General features: G+C 43.1%; 1 protein-coding gene across 2 annotated transcripts in view; it reads left to right on the top strand.

Moving 5' to 3' along the window:
• SYMPK (symplekin scaffold protein) overlaps window positions 1–21,199 on the top strand; it is a 2,606,756-nt gene that overhangs the window by 1,193,646 nt on the left and 1,391,911 nt on the right. For both annotated transcript variants that reach the window (XM_044062505.1, XM_044062497.1), the window contains exon 15: window positions 1,538–1,619. In XM_044062505.1, coding sequence (XP_043918440.1) covers window positions 1,538–1,619 — 82 coding nt within the window. The remainder of the gene's footprint in view (window positions 1–1,537; window positions 1,620–21,199) is intronic.

Here is a 21,199-nt window from a genome sequence, read left to right as displayed (position 1 = left end):
ATCCCTTTTAGTCACCTTTTTTTTCTGAGGATGTGTTTAGGATTCTGCAGGAGGCCAGGAAACACACTACAAGGAAGTCATACTTGTCCAAATGGAAGAGATTTTGTGTGTAGTGCCTTTGTCATAACCAGGATCCATCTTCTCTGGGATCCCTCTGGTTCTGTTTATTTGTGTGAATTGCTTCATGCTGGGTTATCATATTCTACTGTTAAAGCTCACCTTTCAGCTATTTCTGCTTGTCTGCTATCAACTTCTCCTCTTGCCTCTAGGTTTGAGGTCAAACAATTTCTTAGCGACATCCTTCATACCAGGCCTCCTAGGAACTTATTCCACCTTCCTGGGACCTCAATTTCATTCTTGACAAAAATTGACTTGTACTCCTTTTCAGCCTGCTGCTTCAGCTTCCTTGCAGCATAGTACTTGAAAAACTGTTCTTTTTTTCCCTTACTTAAGCTATGAGTCTCTGAACTCCAGGCTGTTATGGCTGTTCCTCCTTTCTTAGTTTTTCACAGGGATGGGGTATCTGTTTGTACTAATCCTCCTTTTATGCCCAGTGTGGTTAATGAATTGTCTCTTAATCAGTCTGTTAATTTATCCTCCTTTTTTTTCCTTCTCTGCAGTCTGCTAGTGAGAAGGTTCGTCACACTTTGGATTTGCATAGACAGCCCAGATATTATTTGGATAAGACAAAGACCAGTTGCAAATCTGAGCAACTTTGTTTTTCATTCCATGATCTCTTAAGTTTGCCTGTTTCTAAGCAAATCATTTCCTCCTGGATCTCCAAGGCCATTTCTTTTTATTTTCCCTTTCATGGGAATATCCTTTCTGCCTCTGTAAAGGCTCATTCTACTAAAGCTATTACTTCGTCTGGTACTTTTTTCAAAGGATTTGCTACCACTTCCATCCTTGAGGCTGCTACTTGGACTTGAGTACATACCTTCACTAAACATTACAAATTAGATGTTTTATCCAGAGCGAGAGCTGGCTTTGTTAGAGGTATACTGCAGGGATTTTTAGAGGGCTCCTCTGTGCCTTCCTCCTCCTAAGTTTCCTCTTGAGCTTTTGTACTCTCCCTTTTGTAAAGAAATATTGCAAGCGTGAAGAGAAGGTAATCTATTGTAATGGTAAGTTTCTCAACCACATTGTGCTGGCTCCTTCTTTTGGACTGATATGGTAAGATTTTTCACAACTGCACTTTTTGCAGGTACTGTTCCAGTTCTTGTCTGTTGGTCATTCATATTTTTCGGAGCCAGTTCTAAACCTTTTGATGTTTCTTTGCTAGTGCCATAGTTTTAGCACTCATTTGATGTTTTCCATTCAGGATATTTGCTTCCCATCTATTTTGTGGTACTGCACTTGTGATATTTTCCATTTGCAGCATTGAGTTGTCCTCCTTTTAACTTTCTTCAGCATTACTTTTTCCATTGTTGAGCATTAGTTTGCAACTTACAGAAATTAGTAGGCAATTCAGTTAGGTAACTATTGGTAAAAATAGAAGTGGATTGCTAACACCTGCTTTTAATTGAATATTTTTCAGGTTGTTTTCAAGACTGGTGTTGGAGGCCCCTATCATTACAGAAAGTGCACTGGAAGTAGTCAGAAAGTACTGTGAAGATGAGGTAGGTGGTAAACATACTGGATTTTCCTGGAAACATTTTAATTTGTAAAGAGGTGGAGAAGACATAATTTTTACTAAATTTATGTGAATTATGCAAGGCAGTTTTTAAAGATGGTCTTTCTCTAGTAAAAGGGAGTGTTCTGTTGGTAAAATTTTAAGTAAGTGCTTTGTAGTGGTTGTCAGTATACTTTAGTGCAGACACTTTGCACTTCTGATGAAAACGCTAATATATTTTGTTTAAACCATTGGGCAGTTGTGGTAGAAATATTAATATGTTCTGTTTTTTTTTTTTTTTTTGTTAAATTATGGGAAATCTCTGCTCTATTCTGGTGTGTGTGTGTGTTTTTTTAATTATGGGAAATTGGTGCCCTATTATTCTGGTGTGTGTGTGTGTGAGAAATTCTTGGACTTTTGAATTTCCTTAAGGCACTTAAATGATTGCACATGATCCAGTCCATTCTCCATGACTGCAGGACTTGTTAGCCACAGACAGCAGTTGTAAAACCCCTTCCTCTACATCTGGTAATGTGCCATGCTTCCCTTTATCTTTAGATTTGAATTGCCACATTTGGTTTCAGCAACAAGAGGCATTTCCATACTCTCTCTGCAACATTTTGGGTGTGGCTTCTTTGGGTATCTTTTATTATATTCAACCATGCCTGTATGTCACATCCAACTTCTTCTAAAACCCCCTTTAATGGAGAGGGGGGCTACTCTTGAAACTCCATATGACCGATTTGTTCACCAACTTTTTATGGTGCTGTGAGATACGCTGTTGAAAAGAATAGAATTCCTGTACTGCACAAAATAATTATTTTAAGACATTTTGACCTCATTGAAATTCATTTTTTTCTATAACTCTGATGCCTTTTCTCCTCTGGCATTTGAAGAAGTTTACATCATATGCTTCATTTATATTGCTCACTGTGAAATGAATTATCAACCACTTGATTAAACAGTTGAGCTTTTTAAGATAAATCATTTAATGACATAAGGACTTTCTGCTTGCCACTTTCTCTTTTGTCATGCTTGTGGAAAAAAATGAAACATTAAATATTAGACAGCAAGCAAAGTTTCCATTAAAAATTCATTCATAATTGCTGCATCAGTAGTAAAAGTTCCTAACAACATCATTTGTACAGAGATGATTCATATAGGAGCTGTAAAACACATTTCTGCACTAACCCATTATTCATCTCCTTTGGTATCTGTGTATTGATTTGTAAAATAAACCAAATTTGTGCTGGCTGTGTGGGTTACAAGGATAAAGTCTTGAATGTGGCCCAGATGACTCGGGTTTGAGAAGAAGCCTGGATGTTGGAAAAGCTAGCTGGAAATAAGAACAGTTACGGGTCAACATTATCCACACACATCCTTGCAAGGAGGAGGCAACTTGGTCTTTTGCAGAGACTTGGTTTTGCACAGGCAGCATGGGAGAAGAATCCACCACATTAACACAATATATCATAGTTTAGTACATGCGCAGAAGCACATTCCAGGTATTTTGACTGTTCTTGTTTAGACTGCTGTCTCAATTAGGAGCACAGTAAGGGAAAAAACAGGATCACCAAGAAAGATGGTGCCAGTGAAGTTGACCTGGCTAGTTCCTCAGTTCAGGGACAGTTAAGAGTCATTCTGATGTCCTTCTTTTCCAGTGTTGCAGTATTCTATTTGTGAGTTTACCCTTCTTCCTTTCTAGTTTGTCTGTCCAGGATTCTAAATGTTTTAAATCCCTCTAGGTGTGTCAGACATCTGACATGGCTGCAGGAACGTGGTACATAAAAGTGACATCTGCACACACTAGCCCTCAGAACTTTTCAGCCGCCAGTTGTATGCTAGGTGCTTCTGCTACTTGCGGGTGTTGAATTAAAAAAATTCAGGTAAGAACCCCGCTGGGGATCCTTTCAGTCTGTCTGATTTTTATATGTAGTCTGTTCATGTCATCCGGAAAGGGCAAGTGTAAGTGTGGTTGGCAGATTCCCCACAAAGACACCCACGACCAGTGCCTTTTTTGTTAGGGTAAGGAACTCAACCATGAGAACTGACCTATTTGTCAGGCATTCGCACCCAAGACCTTATGTCACCGTTTGCATGCTCTAAACCTTTATCTAGAGAACCAGCGGTTAAAATAAATTGTGTTAGGGATGGAAGCCATGTCCGATGCCCTGTCAGAACCATCTAAGAAGAGGGCCAAGACCATGCAGCCTAGTTCTTCTGCTGCGCCTACACTGCCCGTACCTTGGCTTGTGGCCGACATCAGCCTGGCTGAGGACTATGTTTCTACCATTCAGGATAAAGCAGGTACCTATGAGGAGGCCGCACAATCACAAGTGGACGGCATGTCCGTAGATGTTTTACCGGTGTCTGCCTTAGACTCTGGGGGGGGGGGGGTCCAGTGCACTCTGTGGGCCCATCGGATTTTCCAGATACCATCCCTATGTCTGACTCTAGGCCTTCTTCTAGTTGGACAACCAGCTAGGCCTCTTAAGAAAAAGCAAAAGACAAAACCTCTGTCTCCTCCATCTGAAAGGATGTCCAATTAGCAAGCTTTCAGCCAAAGCCTATTCAATGCCTTTATGGCCCTACGTACTACTACTACAGGGAGCCCTAGCATTGTTCCTCCCTTCCTAAGTCCTAGACCTCAAACTTCAGTTACTGAAAGGAGGGAAGAAGTAGAAGAACTGTATGACTCCTCAGAAGATTTCCTCTCCTACTCCTCACAAATCTCCTCCCCCTGGATATGGATCACCAGAGGAAGGCTCCATTGAGCCTGACTCCCCAGTGGAGGATTTAAAATTTGGGGAAACTGTCTGCAAAATGAAAGACCACTTTAAGTGGTAATCCACTGACATGACTCAAGTGCAGAAGAGGTTTTATGACCTTATACAGATGGATTCACCCAGTCCTTCCGCTGTTCCTCCTATTCTGCCAACCTTCCTGGATGCCTTTTCCTTTGCATCCATCAACCTTGACTCCCAACCTCCAGCCCCATGCAGGGTTGACAAGACTGTACAAGATGTCCTTCAAGGATGCATCTGCAGTCATCACATATGGGTTGTCCTGCCTCAGGCAGCCCTTCGGTCGGCCGGATTCCAAAGTCTGGGTCCGGCGTCGGCTGATGTCGCCCTTTCCCCGACGTCAGAGCGCCTGGGGTATAAAAGCGTCAGCCGACGCCATCTTCCCCAGTCTTTTTTGCCTCGTGGTGCCCGAAGCAGAAGCAGTTCTCAAGTGCCGGTCGGCCAGCTCCTGTAATTCAGCTACCGAAGACTTCAAAAGCTAAGTACCCCGTTGGGGACTCTTTCTTGCCTCAGCCGATGTCAGATAAAATTAATAATTGCTTAACTTGTGGAAAACAAATACCTCATAAGGATTTCCACTCTTACTGCCTCCCCTGTCTAGGCCCAGACCACGACGTCTCGGCCTGTTCAGCCTGTGCTTCCTTCAACCGACGCACTCTTAGACGTCGGGCGGAGTTTGCAGAGGAATTCTTTGGGGCTAGTTTCCACCCAAATGGCTTTCCTCACAGAAGAAAAACAAAGTCAACTGCCGGATTACTTCAAAAATCTATCAAGACAAACTCAGCTGACTGCAAGGAAAATCCTGCAGGCCCTGGGTTACATGGCTTCTTGCATTCTCCTGATTCCACAAGCAAGGCTGCATATGAGGAAACTACAATGGTACCCAAGGAGTTTATGGGCTCAGCACAGTCACAGCTTGGAAGCTTTGATACCACTCATTCCATGCCTTCAAAAGGAATTTCTGTGGTGGACTCAAGCAAGCCAGTCAAACAGGGGTCTGCCCTTCAGCAAACCAATAGCCAGCCAAACCATTACAACGGACGCTTCAGACCACGGATGGGGAGCGCACATGGAGGGCAGATGCATTCAAGGACTATGGTCACAAAAAGAGCTATGCATGCACATAAGCCAAAAGGAAATGCTGGCAGTGATACATGCAATCGAGGCCTTAAAACTCTTTCTGCATCAAGGCCACCTGCTAATAAGGACAGACAACACCACAGTTATGTGGTACATAAACAAGCAAGGGGGCACCCATTCCTACCCTCTTTGCAGACTGGCAATGAATCTATGGGAACTTTCCTTGAAAATCAATATAGAGCTACAATCCCAGTTTGTGCCAGGAAAGGACAATATACTGGCGGACAGCTTAAGCAGAAACATCATGGATGCACACGAATGGATGCTGCACCCCGACATCTTCATTCAGGTAACACAATTATGGAGGAGGCCGGACATAGATCTCTTTGCCTTCCCCCACAATCATCAGCTGAAGAAATTCTGCTCAAGGACATACCACCCACAAGCATGGAAAGTGGACGCCCTTTCTTTCAGCTGGAGAACTCTAACAGTGTATGCTTTTCCACCTCTTCCATTAATGACCAAGGTCTTACTGAAGATCAGGACAGAGCAGCCAAAAGTGATTCTGATAGCTCCAGACTGGCCAAGACAGCACTGGTACCCACTGTTAAAGAGCATGTCACGCACGAAACCATGGCCTCTTCCACATTGGCCACTTCTCCTGACACAACACAATTACAAAACTCTGCATTCCAACCTGAAAACCTTGCAACTAACAGCCTGGAAAATACCTTGATTCCTCCACAGGATAAGCTATCCAAGAGAGTGAGGGATATCATCATGGAAGCTTGCCGGCCTTCCACAAGGAAGGCATATTCAGCAAAATGGAAAAGATTTCGCACTTGGGACACCACAAAGGGCCTAGATGCGACAGTGATGAACATGGCGCATATTCTGGAATACTTGGCAGAAATGCTTCACAATGGCCTGTCTTACTCTTCCATTAAAATTCATGCTTCAGCAATTTCAGCAGAGTACAATACTGATCCACCTGTCTTCTCTCATCCTCTCCTATGGCAGTTTCTAAGAGGAATTAAAAACATCAATCCTCCAAGGAAACCACCAGTGCCTACTTGGGACCTTAACTTCGTGTTGGAAAAACTAACACTGCCTCCCTTTGAACCAGCAGCATCTGCAGAACCACAGTTCCTGTCTTGGAAGACTGCCTTCCTTCTGGCCATAACCTCAGCAAGAAGAGTATCTGAGTTACAGGCCCTCATGGCAGTACAGCCATTTCTTATTTTTCATCAGGACAGAGTTTCATTGAGAACCAATCCTTCATTTATGCCAAAGGTGGTATCTAGGGTCTCATTAAACCAAGCTATTCACCTGCCTACCTTCTTTCCAAATCCACAAAACAAAGGGGAAAAACTTCTGCACACCCTGGACATACACAGGCAGTTGCGCTACTACTTGGACAGAACTAAAAGTTACAGAAAAACTGACCAGCTGTTTGTAGCATATGCTGCTGGTGCACAAGGAAAAGCAATTTCCAAACAGACAATTTCAAAATGGATAGGGAATTGCATTCGTTTTTGTTACTCCTTTCATGGAAAAACTGTGCCAGCTAACATTAGACCTCATTCCACCAGAGCCGCAGCCACCTCCACAGCCTTCTTAAGAGGGGTGGCTACCAAGGACATTTTAGAAGCTGCTACATGGAGCTCCGTGCATACATTTTCCAAGCATTACAATTTACCTTTATATTCCAGATCCAGAGCAGGCTTTGCTATGGCAGTCCTGCAGGGCATTTTAGCTACACCATCATTCACTTAGATCCTCCACCCCCAGATTGGCTATGGTATTCTACCCATATGTGATGACTGCAGATGCATCCTTGAAGGACATAGTACAGTTTTGTACCTACCATAAATGTAGATGTCCGATAGGTATGCATCTGCAGTCAGGTTTACCCTCCCTCCTTCCCCTCTGTGGTATTTCTTGGGTTCTTATCCCTCTCATAGCTAGCTGGGGTTATCTATTATGGTGTATTTGTTTTATATACATATGTATATATATATATATATATATATATATATATATATATTTCTGTGCATGTTTGGAATTTATTGCATTTCTCCAAATTTAGCCTTCCTTAGAGGGCACCTGGCATCTGGGGCAAGAAAAACTGAGGAAGATGGCGTCGGCTGACGCTTTTATACCCCAGGCTCTCTGACATCGGGGAAAGGGCGACATCAGCAGACGCCGGACCCAGACTTTGGAATCCGGTCGACCGAAGGGCTGCCTGAGGCAGGACAAACCCATATGTGATGACTGCAGATGCATACCTATCGGACATCTACATTTATGGTAGGTACAAAACTGTACTTTCCCCTGGAACAGAGAAATTTCTACTTAAGTGCCCTCCAGCTAACCCAGCCACTGTCTCCATTTCACTGATAGGGCTTCCAAACTCCTCCCAAGTATGACCATTCTTCCAGCTGACAAGGACAGCAAGACAATGGAATGTCTCGGGAAGAAAGTCTACACTTTGGCCACCCTGTCCTTCAGGGCCACAAATTGCCAGACTCACATGACCAAGTACTCCTTAGCCCTGCTGGACAAAGCCGTTAAGGAACTGGCCGACATCCCAGACTGTACAGCCAAAGCTTCTCTGTCTTCCCTGCTAGACCTCACTTCTCAGGTGAATAGACATTCCATAAGATGCAGTTATGATGCAGCTGAAGCCTTAGCTAGGTCAGCTGCATCAGCTTCTGCTTTAAGGAGATACTGTTGGTTGTGCTTTCAGCCCCTCCCTGATGACTTCAGGGCTAAACTTATTGATACCCCTTTAGATCATTTTGCCCTGTTTGGCGGCAAAGTGGATGACTTCAAGTCTCTGCAACAAAAAGGCAAAAAATTGCAGGACATCAAACACATGCTAGTTTTGCCCATACCTACGTTCCATAGGAACCACCCTGCCAAAACTCAATTCATCAGAAAACCTTCTCAGCCTGTGGCTCCCTCCAGGCCCAGGAAACCTCCTAGAAAACAGCCCCCTCTGGCTAGAGCTTCCCCATCCTCCAGCCAGAGACCTCCCTCTCAAGAAAGGGAAGGTAGCATCTGAGTACCTGCCAACCTCACTTCCCAGCCCTCCCACATCCATACTCCTGTCTTCCCATCTCTCTCACTGTCTCCCTGTATGGTCCCACATTACCTCGGACAAATGGATTCTTTCCATCATCCAGAATGGTTAATTTATGACCTGGATCACCCCCGTAAGGTTAGGCACTCCACAGCCACCCACCAGTCAGCTACCTCTCCTGCAACCAGTTCTGCAAGCTCTGCTGACACAAGGCACTATAGAACCAGTGCCTATAGAAACAAAAGGAAGAGGATTCTACTCTAGACTCTTTCTGGTCCTCAGAAAGGATGGGCCTTGGAGACCTATACTAGATGTCTCGCACCTCAACCCTTTCCTAAAAGTTCCAACCTTCAGCATGCTCACTCTCCTCACCCTCTTCCCCCTCTTCCCCCTCTTCCTACCTCAGGGTTTCATGGCAACCCTGGACATAAAGGATGCTTATCTGCACATACCAATAAAGCCCACTTTTAGGAAATACCTGAGATTTTTGGCAGGCTTATCCCATTTTCAATTCTGTGCCTTGCCCTTTGGGCTTTCCACTGCACCCAGGGTATTCATAAAATGTCTAGATCCAGTCATCGTTTACTGCAGGAGTATCCAAATATTCCCTTACCTAGATGACTGCTTATTCAGGCAGACAATCAGAAGACCCTCCATCACACTCAGGCCCTTCTGTCCCTCTCGCAGTCTCTAGGATTTCAAATAGATTTCCCAAAATCTCACCTGGAGCCCGCACAGGACATTGTTTTTCTGGATTGCAGAATCCGGACAGACCTGATGAAGACTTTCCTGCCACCAGACAAGGTGGTGTCCTTGACAGGCCACCTACTCTGTGCCCTTCAATCATCAGAACTGACAGCAAGGCAGTTCCTAAGACTTCTGCATTACATGGCAGTCATCATACCCATGCTGCCCTTAGCAAGACTGCACATGAGGAAACTGCAATGGTATCTTCAGTCAGTCTGGACTCAGCACTCCCATCCCCTGGAATTCAGGGTCCCCATTTTCCCGGCTTGAAACAGGAAATTCTATGGTGGATGGCTCAGGTGGCCAAGAACCCAGGCCTCTCTCTCCAACCACCCACACCCCCCCAAATCATGCAGTCAGACTCTTCAGATCTGGGATGGGGAGCAGCACTAGGACAAAGACAAGTGCAGGGTTTGTGGGCAGACACACACAAACTAGAGCACATAAATGTCAGAAAGATGAGGGCAACCCTTCTTGCTTTACAAGCCTTCCAACCCTACCTAAAGCAAGGCTCTCTCAAGATATTCACGAACAACACCAAATCCTACCTCCTATGCAGACTAGCTCTGCAGGTGTAGGAACTGGCCACCTCACATGGGATTACCCTACAGGCAGGTTACATACCCTCCCTGCACAACTCCCAGGCAGATTAAGCACGACCATCTCAAACAACCATGAATGGATGCTTCACAGAGATGTTTTGCTGGATCTGGTCCACCGGTGGGGGTACACCACAAATAGACATGTTTGCCTCCTCCATCAACAGACAACTTCCTGGTTTCTGCACCAGGACACCTGACCCCAAGGCACGGGCAACAGATGCCTTCTCAGTGTACTGGAAGGGGAAATTTCTGTATACCTTCCCCTCTTTCCCCTTGATTAAAAAAGGTGCTGCTGAAAATTCAGCAGGACTCACCAAAAATCTTGCTGGTGACTCCCTACTGGCCAAGACAGCACTGGTTCCCCCTTCTCCTTCATTTGCCCAAGGGCAATCATCACAAGTTACCCCCCCTCAGTGGACCTCCTCACCCAGCACAAGGGAACACAGATACACTCACAGTGGCAGTCCCTACATCTCACCTTGTGGTTGATAGGATTCTGATCCCCTTTAGACACCTGTACAACGAGGACATGCTCAATGTCCTGCAGGAGGCCAGGAAACCTAACACAAGAAAATCTTATCTCTCAAAGTGAAAAAGGTTTTCCATTTGGTGTCGCAAAAGACAGTTGTCCCACTGGAAAGCGACATCCCTATTATCCTGTGTTACCTGGGTGAGCTATTGCAGACAGGCCTGGCCTACTCTTCTTTAAAAGCATACTTGTCTGCAATTTCTTCCTGTCTCCCTCTGGATCCACCTCTAGCATCCAGACTTCCTGCAAAGCTCTTCCTCAAAGGGGTACTTCACCTGAGACCTCCAAGAAAACTGTCCCCTCCTCCCTGGGATCTTAACTGTGTACTAGGAAAACTCACCCTAGCTCCTTTTAAGCCAGCAAATACAGTCTCCCTAAAATTTTGCATATGGAAAACTGTTATACTGGTGGATCCGACCTCAGCCAGGAGGGTCTTAGAGCTACAAGCTCTGATGGCTACACCACCTTTTCTGGTCTTCCATCTCGACAGGGTTACTCTCAGAACTAACCTGTCCTTTACGCCCAAGGTAGTGAATGACCTATCTCTGAACCAGGCCATACACCTGCCCACCTTTTTCCCCAATCCGCAGGGGGATGGTGAGAAAGTACTTCATTCTCTAGATGTCCACAGACAGCTTAGGTTTTATTATTTATTTATTTTATTTTATTTTACATTTGTTGACCGGGTTAGTCTAACTGGATACATGTCCATTTTCAGTAGAGGCCCGGGGAGATAAGCTCCAATACAGATAAATGAAAAACTTAGTAATCAATAATCAATAACCGATCTCTGTCAGAAAGTTTCGTTCTCACATTGTGGAAAGTCTCACATATAATTCCCCTCTACAAAGGCGGACCCTCTGCAGAACTAACCAATTACCGCCCCATAGCTATTCTCTCTCCACTCTCCAAAATACTAGAGAGATGCATACACTCTCAGGTCTCAGACTACCTCCTTACTAACAACCTCCTTTCCAGTACTCAGCATGGTTTCCGACCAAATCATAGCACCACCACTGCCTTACTCTCCTTTACTAACACTATCCTTCAGCATAAAAACAATGGCTATCTCTCCTCTGCTACTTTCCTAGACCTATCTAAAGCATTTGACATGGTCCCACACAAACAACTTATCTCTGTCCTCAATAACCTATCCTTCTCACAATCAGTCACCAGTTGGTTTCAGAGTTACCTGTCTGACTGCCAACAATCCGTTGTATGGCAGAATGACATATCTCCCCAACTACCTGTCTCTATAGGGGTTCCCCAAGGATCCATCCTTGGACCCCTACTCTTCTCTGTTTACACCAATAATCTAGCCTCTGCCACCAAACATGGCACACTCATCCAATACGCAGATGACTCGACCATCATCTGCTCAGCCCAGTCCCTACCCAAACTGCAAAAAGTCACACAGGAAGCCTTTTCCTCTGTTGAAACATGGTTATCCGATGCCCAATTAATACTCGACCCAAACAAAACTAAACTACTCATCTTCCAACCCACCAAACATACTCAAAACAACTCTCACTTTAACATCACAGCAAAAGACAACACCGCTATATACCCAACTGAACACACCAAATTGCTAGGAGTGGAAATACACAATAAACTAAAATTTGACATTCACATATCCATGACCATAAAAAAAGTCCACAAAAAACTAGGAGCATTATACAGAAATAAACAATTTCTCACCAAAGCAGCAAAGATTTCAATAGCAAATTCCCACCTTATCTCCACCCTACTTTATGCCTCTCCAGTATATACCAACCTAAAGCAATGTGATCTAAACAAGCTTAGAGACCTGCTACAACAAAATCGCTAAATTCGCCACAGGGGCATCCTACCGTAGTCACCACTCTCTCTCACTTGCTGAACTGGGCTGGCTTGAACTCCCTCACCTCCTTCAGTGGTATCAACTCTCACTCACCCACAAACTAGTAAACCATCCTCTAAATGTCCCATCCCTCCAGAATCTACTCCAATCTTATCGCACCACCAGACCACTAAGATCCAGCAACAAAAATCACTTGCAGATCACTAAAGCCAATAACTCTGCTGGTGAAGCACTATTCTCGTGCGTCATAGCCAAATTATGGAACTCACTCCCACACACAATTACCTCCGTACCATCATGCACCAACTTCAAAACTTTATTAAAAGCGCCCCTAAAAACATGCTGGCTATGCCCTTGCAACTCCCACTCTAATATCATCCACCCCATCCAACTACTACCTTTCTTTCCACTCCACTAACTACCTTGATTATAGCAAGCTCAGATGCTCATAAGTCTAGTACTTATTATACAGCAGGAACTTCTCATTGTTGCATTTGTTAATGCCTGTTATGTACTTCACAGATAAAGATTCTAGTTGTCTACTGATGTACTATGTTCTTCATCTGTAAATATGTTGTAAGTAATTTCTATGTTAAATTGTTAATCGCTATGTAATCCAATGTAACTACTGTCTGTTTATTTTACTGTGGAGCTTTTCTCCCTGGGCCTCCTCTGAAAATGGACCCACGTCCAGTCGGACACTCCCGGTCAACAAATTTAAATAAATAATAAATAAAATAAATATACAAAATAAGACTAAATAAAAATATTCATATTAAACAAGCAGATTTCAGGTACTTCAACACAAAAAATAACAGGAAAGGAGACTAACTAGCAGAATTAATTATATATAAAAAAAATAAAATATTACTGGTTAAAGCATATTATTCCTGTGAGGATAAACAAAAAACTTTTAGTGCAAGAATGCTTATGCTATACAATATGCAGTTATAAGACATAGATAAATAGTCTAGAGAAGGAGGCAGGTTAAGTATATACATAATATAAAAGGAAAAACAAATATATTCTTCAGTAGGAATTATAAAGGGAGACTCGGCACAGTGTAATTTGGGAGGAAATCAGTATTAATAGGTAAAAAAAATATGTAATAGTGTACGAGTAGTGAGGGATAGGTAGAACTAAGTTTAACTGGATAGATAGTTGCCTAGTCAGGTTTAGTACAGGGGCACAACTAGTGTGTTCTAAGGTAGGGTTTTAGTCTATTTTTGAAGAGTGATAGAGAGGGAAGAGAGGAAAGGCCGCTGGGGAAAAGATTCCAGGTTTTTCCAACAGCATTAGAGAAGAGAGATTCACCAGCTTTGTTGTTAGGTTTAGAAGTATATAGAAGATTTTTGTGTGAGGAATGCAGATATTTCAGATTTATGTATGGAGTGATGAGGGTAGATAGACTAGAGTGCAGGAAGGTTTATAAAGAGTTTTATGGGCGATGGTTAGTTGATAGAAATTAATCACATTTTGTAGTTCAAGCCATCCCAGCTGCTTTATATTTATGCAGTGGCGGGTTCTGTAAGGGTTACCTGTTGCAAATCTAGCAATGTTATTGTAGGAACTTTCCAGTTTGCTGAGGTTATTTTTAGAAAGGAAAGGTTTATCTACATAAAACCAAGACAATTAGGAAATCTGACCAACTGTTTGTCTCTTTCCACCCCAGAGACCTGGGGAAAGCAATGACCAAACAGACCATTTCAACCTGGATTTCTAGGGCCATTTTCTTCTGTTACTTGTACCATGGGAAAACCCACTCCACCAGAGCTATGGCCTCGTCTGGAGCCTGCTTTAAGAGATTAGACACCAACTTGATCCTTGAAGCAGCTATGTGGTCCTCATTGCACACTTTCAACAAGCATTACAAGCTGGATCACATCTGTAGGGCCAGTGAGGTTTGCCACTGCCATCCATCACGGAGTACTGGAAACTTCTTCCAGACCACCATCCAACTCTCAGTGAGCATTGGTACTCACCCACATGTAGAATACTGCAACATTGGAATAGGACATAGGAAAGTTGTTTAAAATCTTACCATAACCATAGATGTCCTTCTCTTCCATGTTGCAATATTCCTTCCCTCCCTACTTCCCCTCTTGTCAGGTTGCACTTTTTCTCCTGAGTGACACTGGATGGGCTATGCCCTGCTAGGACTGGCTCTGACTGCGGGTTTCTCTGTTCTGAGGACTGTTGTGTGCAGATGTCACTTTTATGGCCCATGTTCCTGCAGCCATGTCAGATGTCTGACACACTTAGAGGGACTGAAAATCTTTTGAATCCTGGCCAGATGGACTGGAAAGGAAGAAAGGTAAACCCACATGTAGAATACTGCAACATGGAAGAGAAGGACATCTATGGTTATGGTAAGATTTTACACAACTTTCCTTTCTCATTCATCCACTCTTCCAGGAGTGTCCCCTGGGCTCAAGGTAATCTGGATGTCTCCAGTGGAGATGATGAAAGGGATCTGTAGATTTACTAGCAGATGGACAGAGTGGCTTTTTGTAGAAGAAAAAGATTCTGTTAATTAAAAAAAAAAATAAACAAATAGACCAGGCTTTTTTGTGAAGAAGCTTTTTGATTTTTAAGATTTATCGTTGAGGTGTTAACTTTGTATAGTGTTTAGAATGTCAAATCCTGTTTACTTTGTAGAGAGGAATTAGAAAAGTATTGTGCTGAATGACTAGTAAAGATATTTTTTCTGGTTATCTCATACGTCCCAAAATGCACATGGGAATGCCTTGCGTAGTTTCTGTCTTGCAACACCACATTGGTGGACAACAGGTGCAGAAAGGGTAGTACACTGCCGCCAGGCTGACAGTCTGGCCATCTTAGACAAATTTAAGACCCTGCAAAATGAATGTACAGGTAGAGCAGTTCCCATATCAGCAGGTGGCCTACACACACGCACCAGTTTTTGATTATTCCATCAAGCCATTATTTTAGATGCTGCTGTTATTACTTCCTGAGGCCATTTTCCTCATACGAGAACTCTAGTATATCCTGCTGTTATCTCTTCTTAGTCATTGTCAGAAATGTCCATAGAGTTATTGGAATTGCACAAGACACCCTTCAATCTCTCCTGGCCATAGGAGAAAGGAGGCTGACATTCTGTTTCAGATATTGGGTACCTTTGAAATTGCATCCTTTGCACTGACTTGCCAGCCAGCAGCCCTCTGGGTTAGCAGAAGCAGGGACAAGGCTGCAAGGTGGGGTGGTAACCCTCCCCCCTGATATAGTGCTGATGGAAAGTACTAACTGTATTTACAAAGTTTCCTTCCTTCCTTCCTCTGCCTCATCCCTGCCTTTCACACAAGAAGGGGTGCTTTCTTACTTCAGAGAAAATTGGTTCATTGTAACTGCAGGTAAATAGGTATAGAAGATTGTTTCCTTAAGCTACAAAGATGATTTCAAAGCCTCTCCTGCCTTCCTGGGAATGCTATTAATTGTGATCAGCAGTAGCTGGTAAAAGAGAGTCTAACTCTGCTCTTGTATTTGAAAACCATAAAGTAGGTCCCCCTAGATAAGCAAGAGAAAGATTTTATTCCAGGATTGTTTCCTAATCTCAGGGGGACAAAAAAACAGATGGTGCTTGCGACTGGAAATGCATCCTAGATTTATACAGGCTGATCATGTTTCTTTGGGTAATGACATTCGGTAGGCTGACTGTACTACTATTTCATTTTCCTTTTACTGCAAGCACTTTTAGTGACTGTAGATTTCAAGGAAGTGTGTTTTGCATGTTTCCAACCTTGGGCATTACCCAAGGTTCAGGGTTATAGCACAGTTTCAGTTCACCTTTTTGTCCATTTGTATGTTACATGTGCCAGTATGTGTTTACCAGCTGTTTAGCACTAACTTTTGCTCTCCTCAGCACCCAGGGGATCCATTTTTATCCATGCCCTGGAAGATTTATTCAGGACACCCCAGTGAAAGTAATGGAGCATTCTAAGGGAGTGCATTCACTGACTGATCAGCATGCAGTTCTCCTTGGACGTTCCCAAGTCACGTTTAACTCCATGGATGACAAAAAAAAAATCCTTTTGACAACTTTACTACACACAGCATGAAATAAGCTGATGTTCAAAGATTGCTGTGCAGTAGCCTAAGCTGTTTGAGTCCTAATGAGTCCTACCCCAAAACCTGCAGCAGCCGGACAGCTTCCAACAGCTAAGGGCTTCTTCCATCCACTCTGTGAAGAGCTTGAGCTGCAGAACAGAGAGCTCCTTTAGCTGGCCTGGTGAAACTTTTGGATGGCAAGTGTTCTTCAAGATCTGGGCAGATAAGCCTCTGTTGGGGAAAGCCTTCTACTAGTTATTACTTTTATAAGGAAAACTTGTGTTTTTCTGTGAAAATGGTTGTACTTAGCTAGAAAACTGTATGCATTTCTAGGGGAGTTGTATAAAAACTTATTTGAACTTTCTTTGATGCAATGTTTTATTTTTGACTTACAAAATTTCACAATCCAAGTAAATTGTATGTGCTTGGGACAGACAACTATGTTTGTGAGGGACTGTCAGTTCACTTACCTTAGGATTACATGTTTTCTATCCTATAAGATATTGACTCATCCAGGCTGTGCTGCTGTCGTCAGTTTTCATTCAGTTCTCAACTGTTGGGTTCATATCCCAACCTTGGATCTGACTCTCCCATTACTAAAGCTTGTGGTAACCAAAAAACTCTCTAGCTTCTCTCTTACCCATAATGCACCAACCCCTAGCATACCTCAGGTCTCGTTTGCCACTATTCACAAAAGGACGTAGTCAGCCATAGCTCTAGAGCTTCATCGCTTTTTTTCAGATAAGTTAGCATCTGCTTTTTTTTACTTAATTTATCTGGTTTCTGTTAATCACTTACCCTTGTACTTATTGCAGTTCTGTAAATACTATCATTAGTCTCTATCCCTTCTTTTCTTTTACACGTTGGTGTATTCCTAATTACCATTGTTGGTAATCATTTTTCCTTCTTTCTAACCTAAAAAAACAGAAAGAACAAATAAATACTGAAAGGTTTGCTGCCTTCATCTTTTGGATAAGTTATTTCAGGGGCTCATTCCTCCAGGTTTAAGTCCAAAGAGTTGAAATCTCCCATTGGTTCTACTTTCTCTACTCCCATCCTCGAAGATATCTAGGAAGAGGACTAATTCGAGGAGGTCTCCAACCTGAGAGTTACAAATCCGACGTCCTTGGAGCTGACCAAAAAATGTATTTATTTATTTTACATTTGTTAACCAGGATTTTCCGACTGGACACAGGTCCATTTTCAGTGGAGGCCCAGGGAGAAAAGCTCCACAGTAAGTAAAATGTTACAATATGTTAAAATACAGTATACAGCAGGAGACATAAGACCTATATATACAGAAAAAAGTTACACGTGGTTAATAACCTAATAAGTATACAAATTCAGTCAGCATTACGGGATGACCTAGACTGTAATATATATTACAGTAGGTATATTAGGAAGTGAGGTATATAAGTGGAATAATTTGAGGACTTGTGTAATACATGGGCATAGCCACTTATTCTTTAAGTGTGTTCTAAGTGAGTTTTTAAAGTGAGAAGAGGTAGGGGCAGAAATCAGAGCAGGAGGGAGATTATTCCAGGTTCTAGCTATGGAGTGGGAGAACAACGCTTTTCCTGCAGTGTTGTTAGCACTAGAGATGCAGAGGAGGGGTTTGTCAGATCATCAGAGAGGACAATTTGTATTATAGTGAGTGAAAAGTTGGCCTAGTGCAGGGTTTTTTTCTGGATGTGTTACCACATTGTAGGCAGTGACTAATTAGTGATAGGTTAGTAGCTGGGGAAGTTCATCCATTGCAGTTCCCTTAGAGCTTGGCAATGGTGGGTTCTAAAGGTGGAGTTGTTTACAAACTTGGCGATTTTATTATAACATGATTTGAGTCTGGCAAGGTCAAGTTTTCTAAGCTGGGTAAGAATTGGAGCAGCATACATTAGGGTAGACAAGAGGTGAGTTTGGGCTAGGGTAATCCGTGCTTGTTTCGAGATGGATTTCCTGTGCCTATATAGTGTTCCCATTTTTTTATGGACTTTTTTGATAGTTTGTGAAATGTGGACGTTTAAGTGTAGATTTTTATCAATTTCAATGCCTAGAAGTTTGGTATGTTCAGAGGGAGAGATGATAGTGCAGTTTTTGGAGGAGATAGTGAAGGATAGAGGGGTGGAAATGGTTATGTTGGGGGTGAAAAGTAGTAATTTGGTATTATTAGGGTTTAGGATAAGTTGGATCTGAGTTCTAACTTTCTACAGCGCTAAAGGATTCCTGGGTGAGGAGTTGTAGGGTGGGAAGTGATGGAACTGAACAGATGAGAGTTGAATCGTCAGCGTATTGTATAAATGGAGCATGCTGTGTGGTGGTATGGAGATTATTGGTAAATATGGAGAAAAGAAGTGGGCCTACGATGAACATCACCATAGCACAACCACCACTCTTTCACCAATCTGATCAACCAACATAGAAATAATAACAACTTTGCATCTGCAATATTTCTAGACCTCTCCAAAGCATTTAACATGCTTTCACATTCCTTACTAGACACCCTGACATCCCTATCCTTTGCCCCTTCTGCTATAGACTGGTTTAAAAGCCATCTGTCAAATAGGCAACAATCTGTCCAATGACAAAGTGTTCTGTCTGCCCTACTCCCAACTACCACAGGTGTACCACAAGACTTCATATTTTTATAAACTCCGGTCGTCGGCTGTTCCAACGGCATTATATAATTGAATCTTCGGCCATAGTAATGAAAAGCAAAATCGTACCGACGCTTAATAGTGCGTTGGTTAAATCTAGCACAAAACCGACAGCTAGCAATGTTGTGATCAGGGCCTAGGCAAGGAACACAGTAAGAATGAAAATCCTTATGAGGTATTTGCTTCCCACAAGAAATACAATTGTTAACTTTTTTTGACATCGGTCTGGAGCAAGAAAAAAGTTTCCCCAACAGGGTACTTAGCTTTAATGAAGAGTTCGGATCTGAAATTCGCCTTTGAAAATCTCAGGAGTCGGCTGACCGGCACTTGCGGACTGCTTTTGCTTCGGGCACCACGTGGCAAGAAAGATTGAAGAAAATGGCGTCGGCTGCATCTTTTATACCCCTGGCACACTGATGTCAGGGAAGAGGCGATAGCAACCGACGCCTGACCTAGACTTTGGAATTCAGGCCGATTGCGGGTAGCCTGCCAGCAGGATAACCCAAGTGTAATGACTGCAACAGTGAATACACTCGAGCATCTACATTTATGGTAGGTACACAACTGTACTTTTCATATGTTAAAGTATCAGCAGCATATTATGGGACTACTTAAACAGAAAATTATGTTGATTCCTGACTGTGCTGAGCACAAAGAATTGCAGGATTTAATGCATTCTGCAGAGCAAGTTGGTAAACATACTTTGCAATGTGGTTTTGACACTTTAGAAGCATCTAACAAGGCTGCTGTCACTGGGTCTGTACTCTGTACTTATAAGGCATGCTTGGCTTAAGGAGAAAAACTTGCCAGATCATGTTAAAGCTAAATTACTGGATGCTCCCTTAAACCAAGACTGCCATTTATGTCAACAAAGCAGAAGTCCTCAAAAGGATGGAGGAAAAAGCTAAATCTATGCAAACTGTTAAAGATTTCCTACAAGTACAGCCTCGCAGATTTAGTGGGCATTGGCCTTCAAAGAATTGGTCCTTTCCAGTCTCTTCCAGGCCTTCTTAGTCCAAACCCAGGAACAGCAGATCAGCTAGGTTATAGTCTCAGGCTGTGCACAGACCTAAGCAGTGAGGGGCTCACACTTCCAAAGGAGGGAGTAGTAAGCCACCCCCTTACGGAAAAATGGCACAATGACTTGACCTTAACCCTTCCAAGCCCTGCTCTACTGCCTGCTCCCTTAGGAGGAAAGCTCGCCCTGCATGCAAATAACTGGGAACTCATTACCCAGGACAGATGGGTTTTGAACATAGTTTCCCAAGGATACAGATTCTACTTCCACACACTACCAACCCCAAATGGTTGGCCACACCTACCCCCAAATCAGTGGGCGGAGGCCCAAAAGCAGGTTCTCTCTCTTCTAAGTATCAGAGCTATTCAACTTGTCACAGCAGAACAAAGGGGACAAGGTTTTTATTCAAGACTTTTCCTGGTACCCAGAAAAGGCATCTCCTGGTGTCCTATCCTGGATCTCTCTTTTCTAAGCACCTTTCTGGTAATTCCAAAATTCAAAATGCTAACACTTCAACAGCTTCTTCCTATGCTAGGCAAAGATGCCTGGCTGGCAAACTTAGACTAAAAGGAAGCTTACCTGCACATCCCAATAAGGGAATCTTGCAGGAAATACCTACACTTCAGGGCAGGCTCCATGCACTATCAGTTCTCTGCATTTCCCTTTGGCTTACCTACTGCGCCCAGGGTATTCACAAAGTGTCTAGCTCCAGCCATTGCATTTTGCAGGCAGAGAAATATTCAAATATACTTATACTTGGACAATTGTCTGATTCAGGCAGAAAGCCAGGACTTGCTATTACAACATCTGGCATTCGCTAAGGAACTTCTAACCTCACTGGGGTACACCATAAACGAAAAGAAATCTCACCTAGTACCCTGCCAACAGATTGTATTTCTGGGAGCAAGCGTGAACACAACTTCCCAGATGGCTTTCCTAACTCCGGAGAAACAAGTTTGACACCTTACTTCAAACTATTGGCCACAAAACCCCAGCTATCTGCAAGGAAAATTCTGCAAGCCCTGGGGTTCATGGCCTCTTGCATTCTACTAATTCCATATGCAAGACTGCATATGAGGAAACTCCAATGGTATCTAAAAAGCCTATGGTGTCAACATTCTCAGGACCTGGAATCAATGATTCCTTTCATTCCTTGTATAAAGACA

The sequence above is a fragment of the Protopterus annectens genome, chromosome 1.part0 (genome assembly GCF_019279795.1).
Source record: "Protopterus annectens isolate FY-2018-M chromosome 1.part0, PAN1.0, whole genome shotgun sequence".
In the NCBI taxonomy this organism is placed as follows: domain Eukaryota; kingdom Metazoa; phylum Chordata; order Ceratodontiformes; family Protopteridae; genus Protopterus; species Protopterus annectens.
The sequence above is the reverse complement of the archived record's forward strand: the minus strand, read 5'-3'. Positions and strand labels throughout refer to the sequence as shown.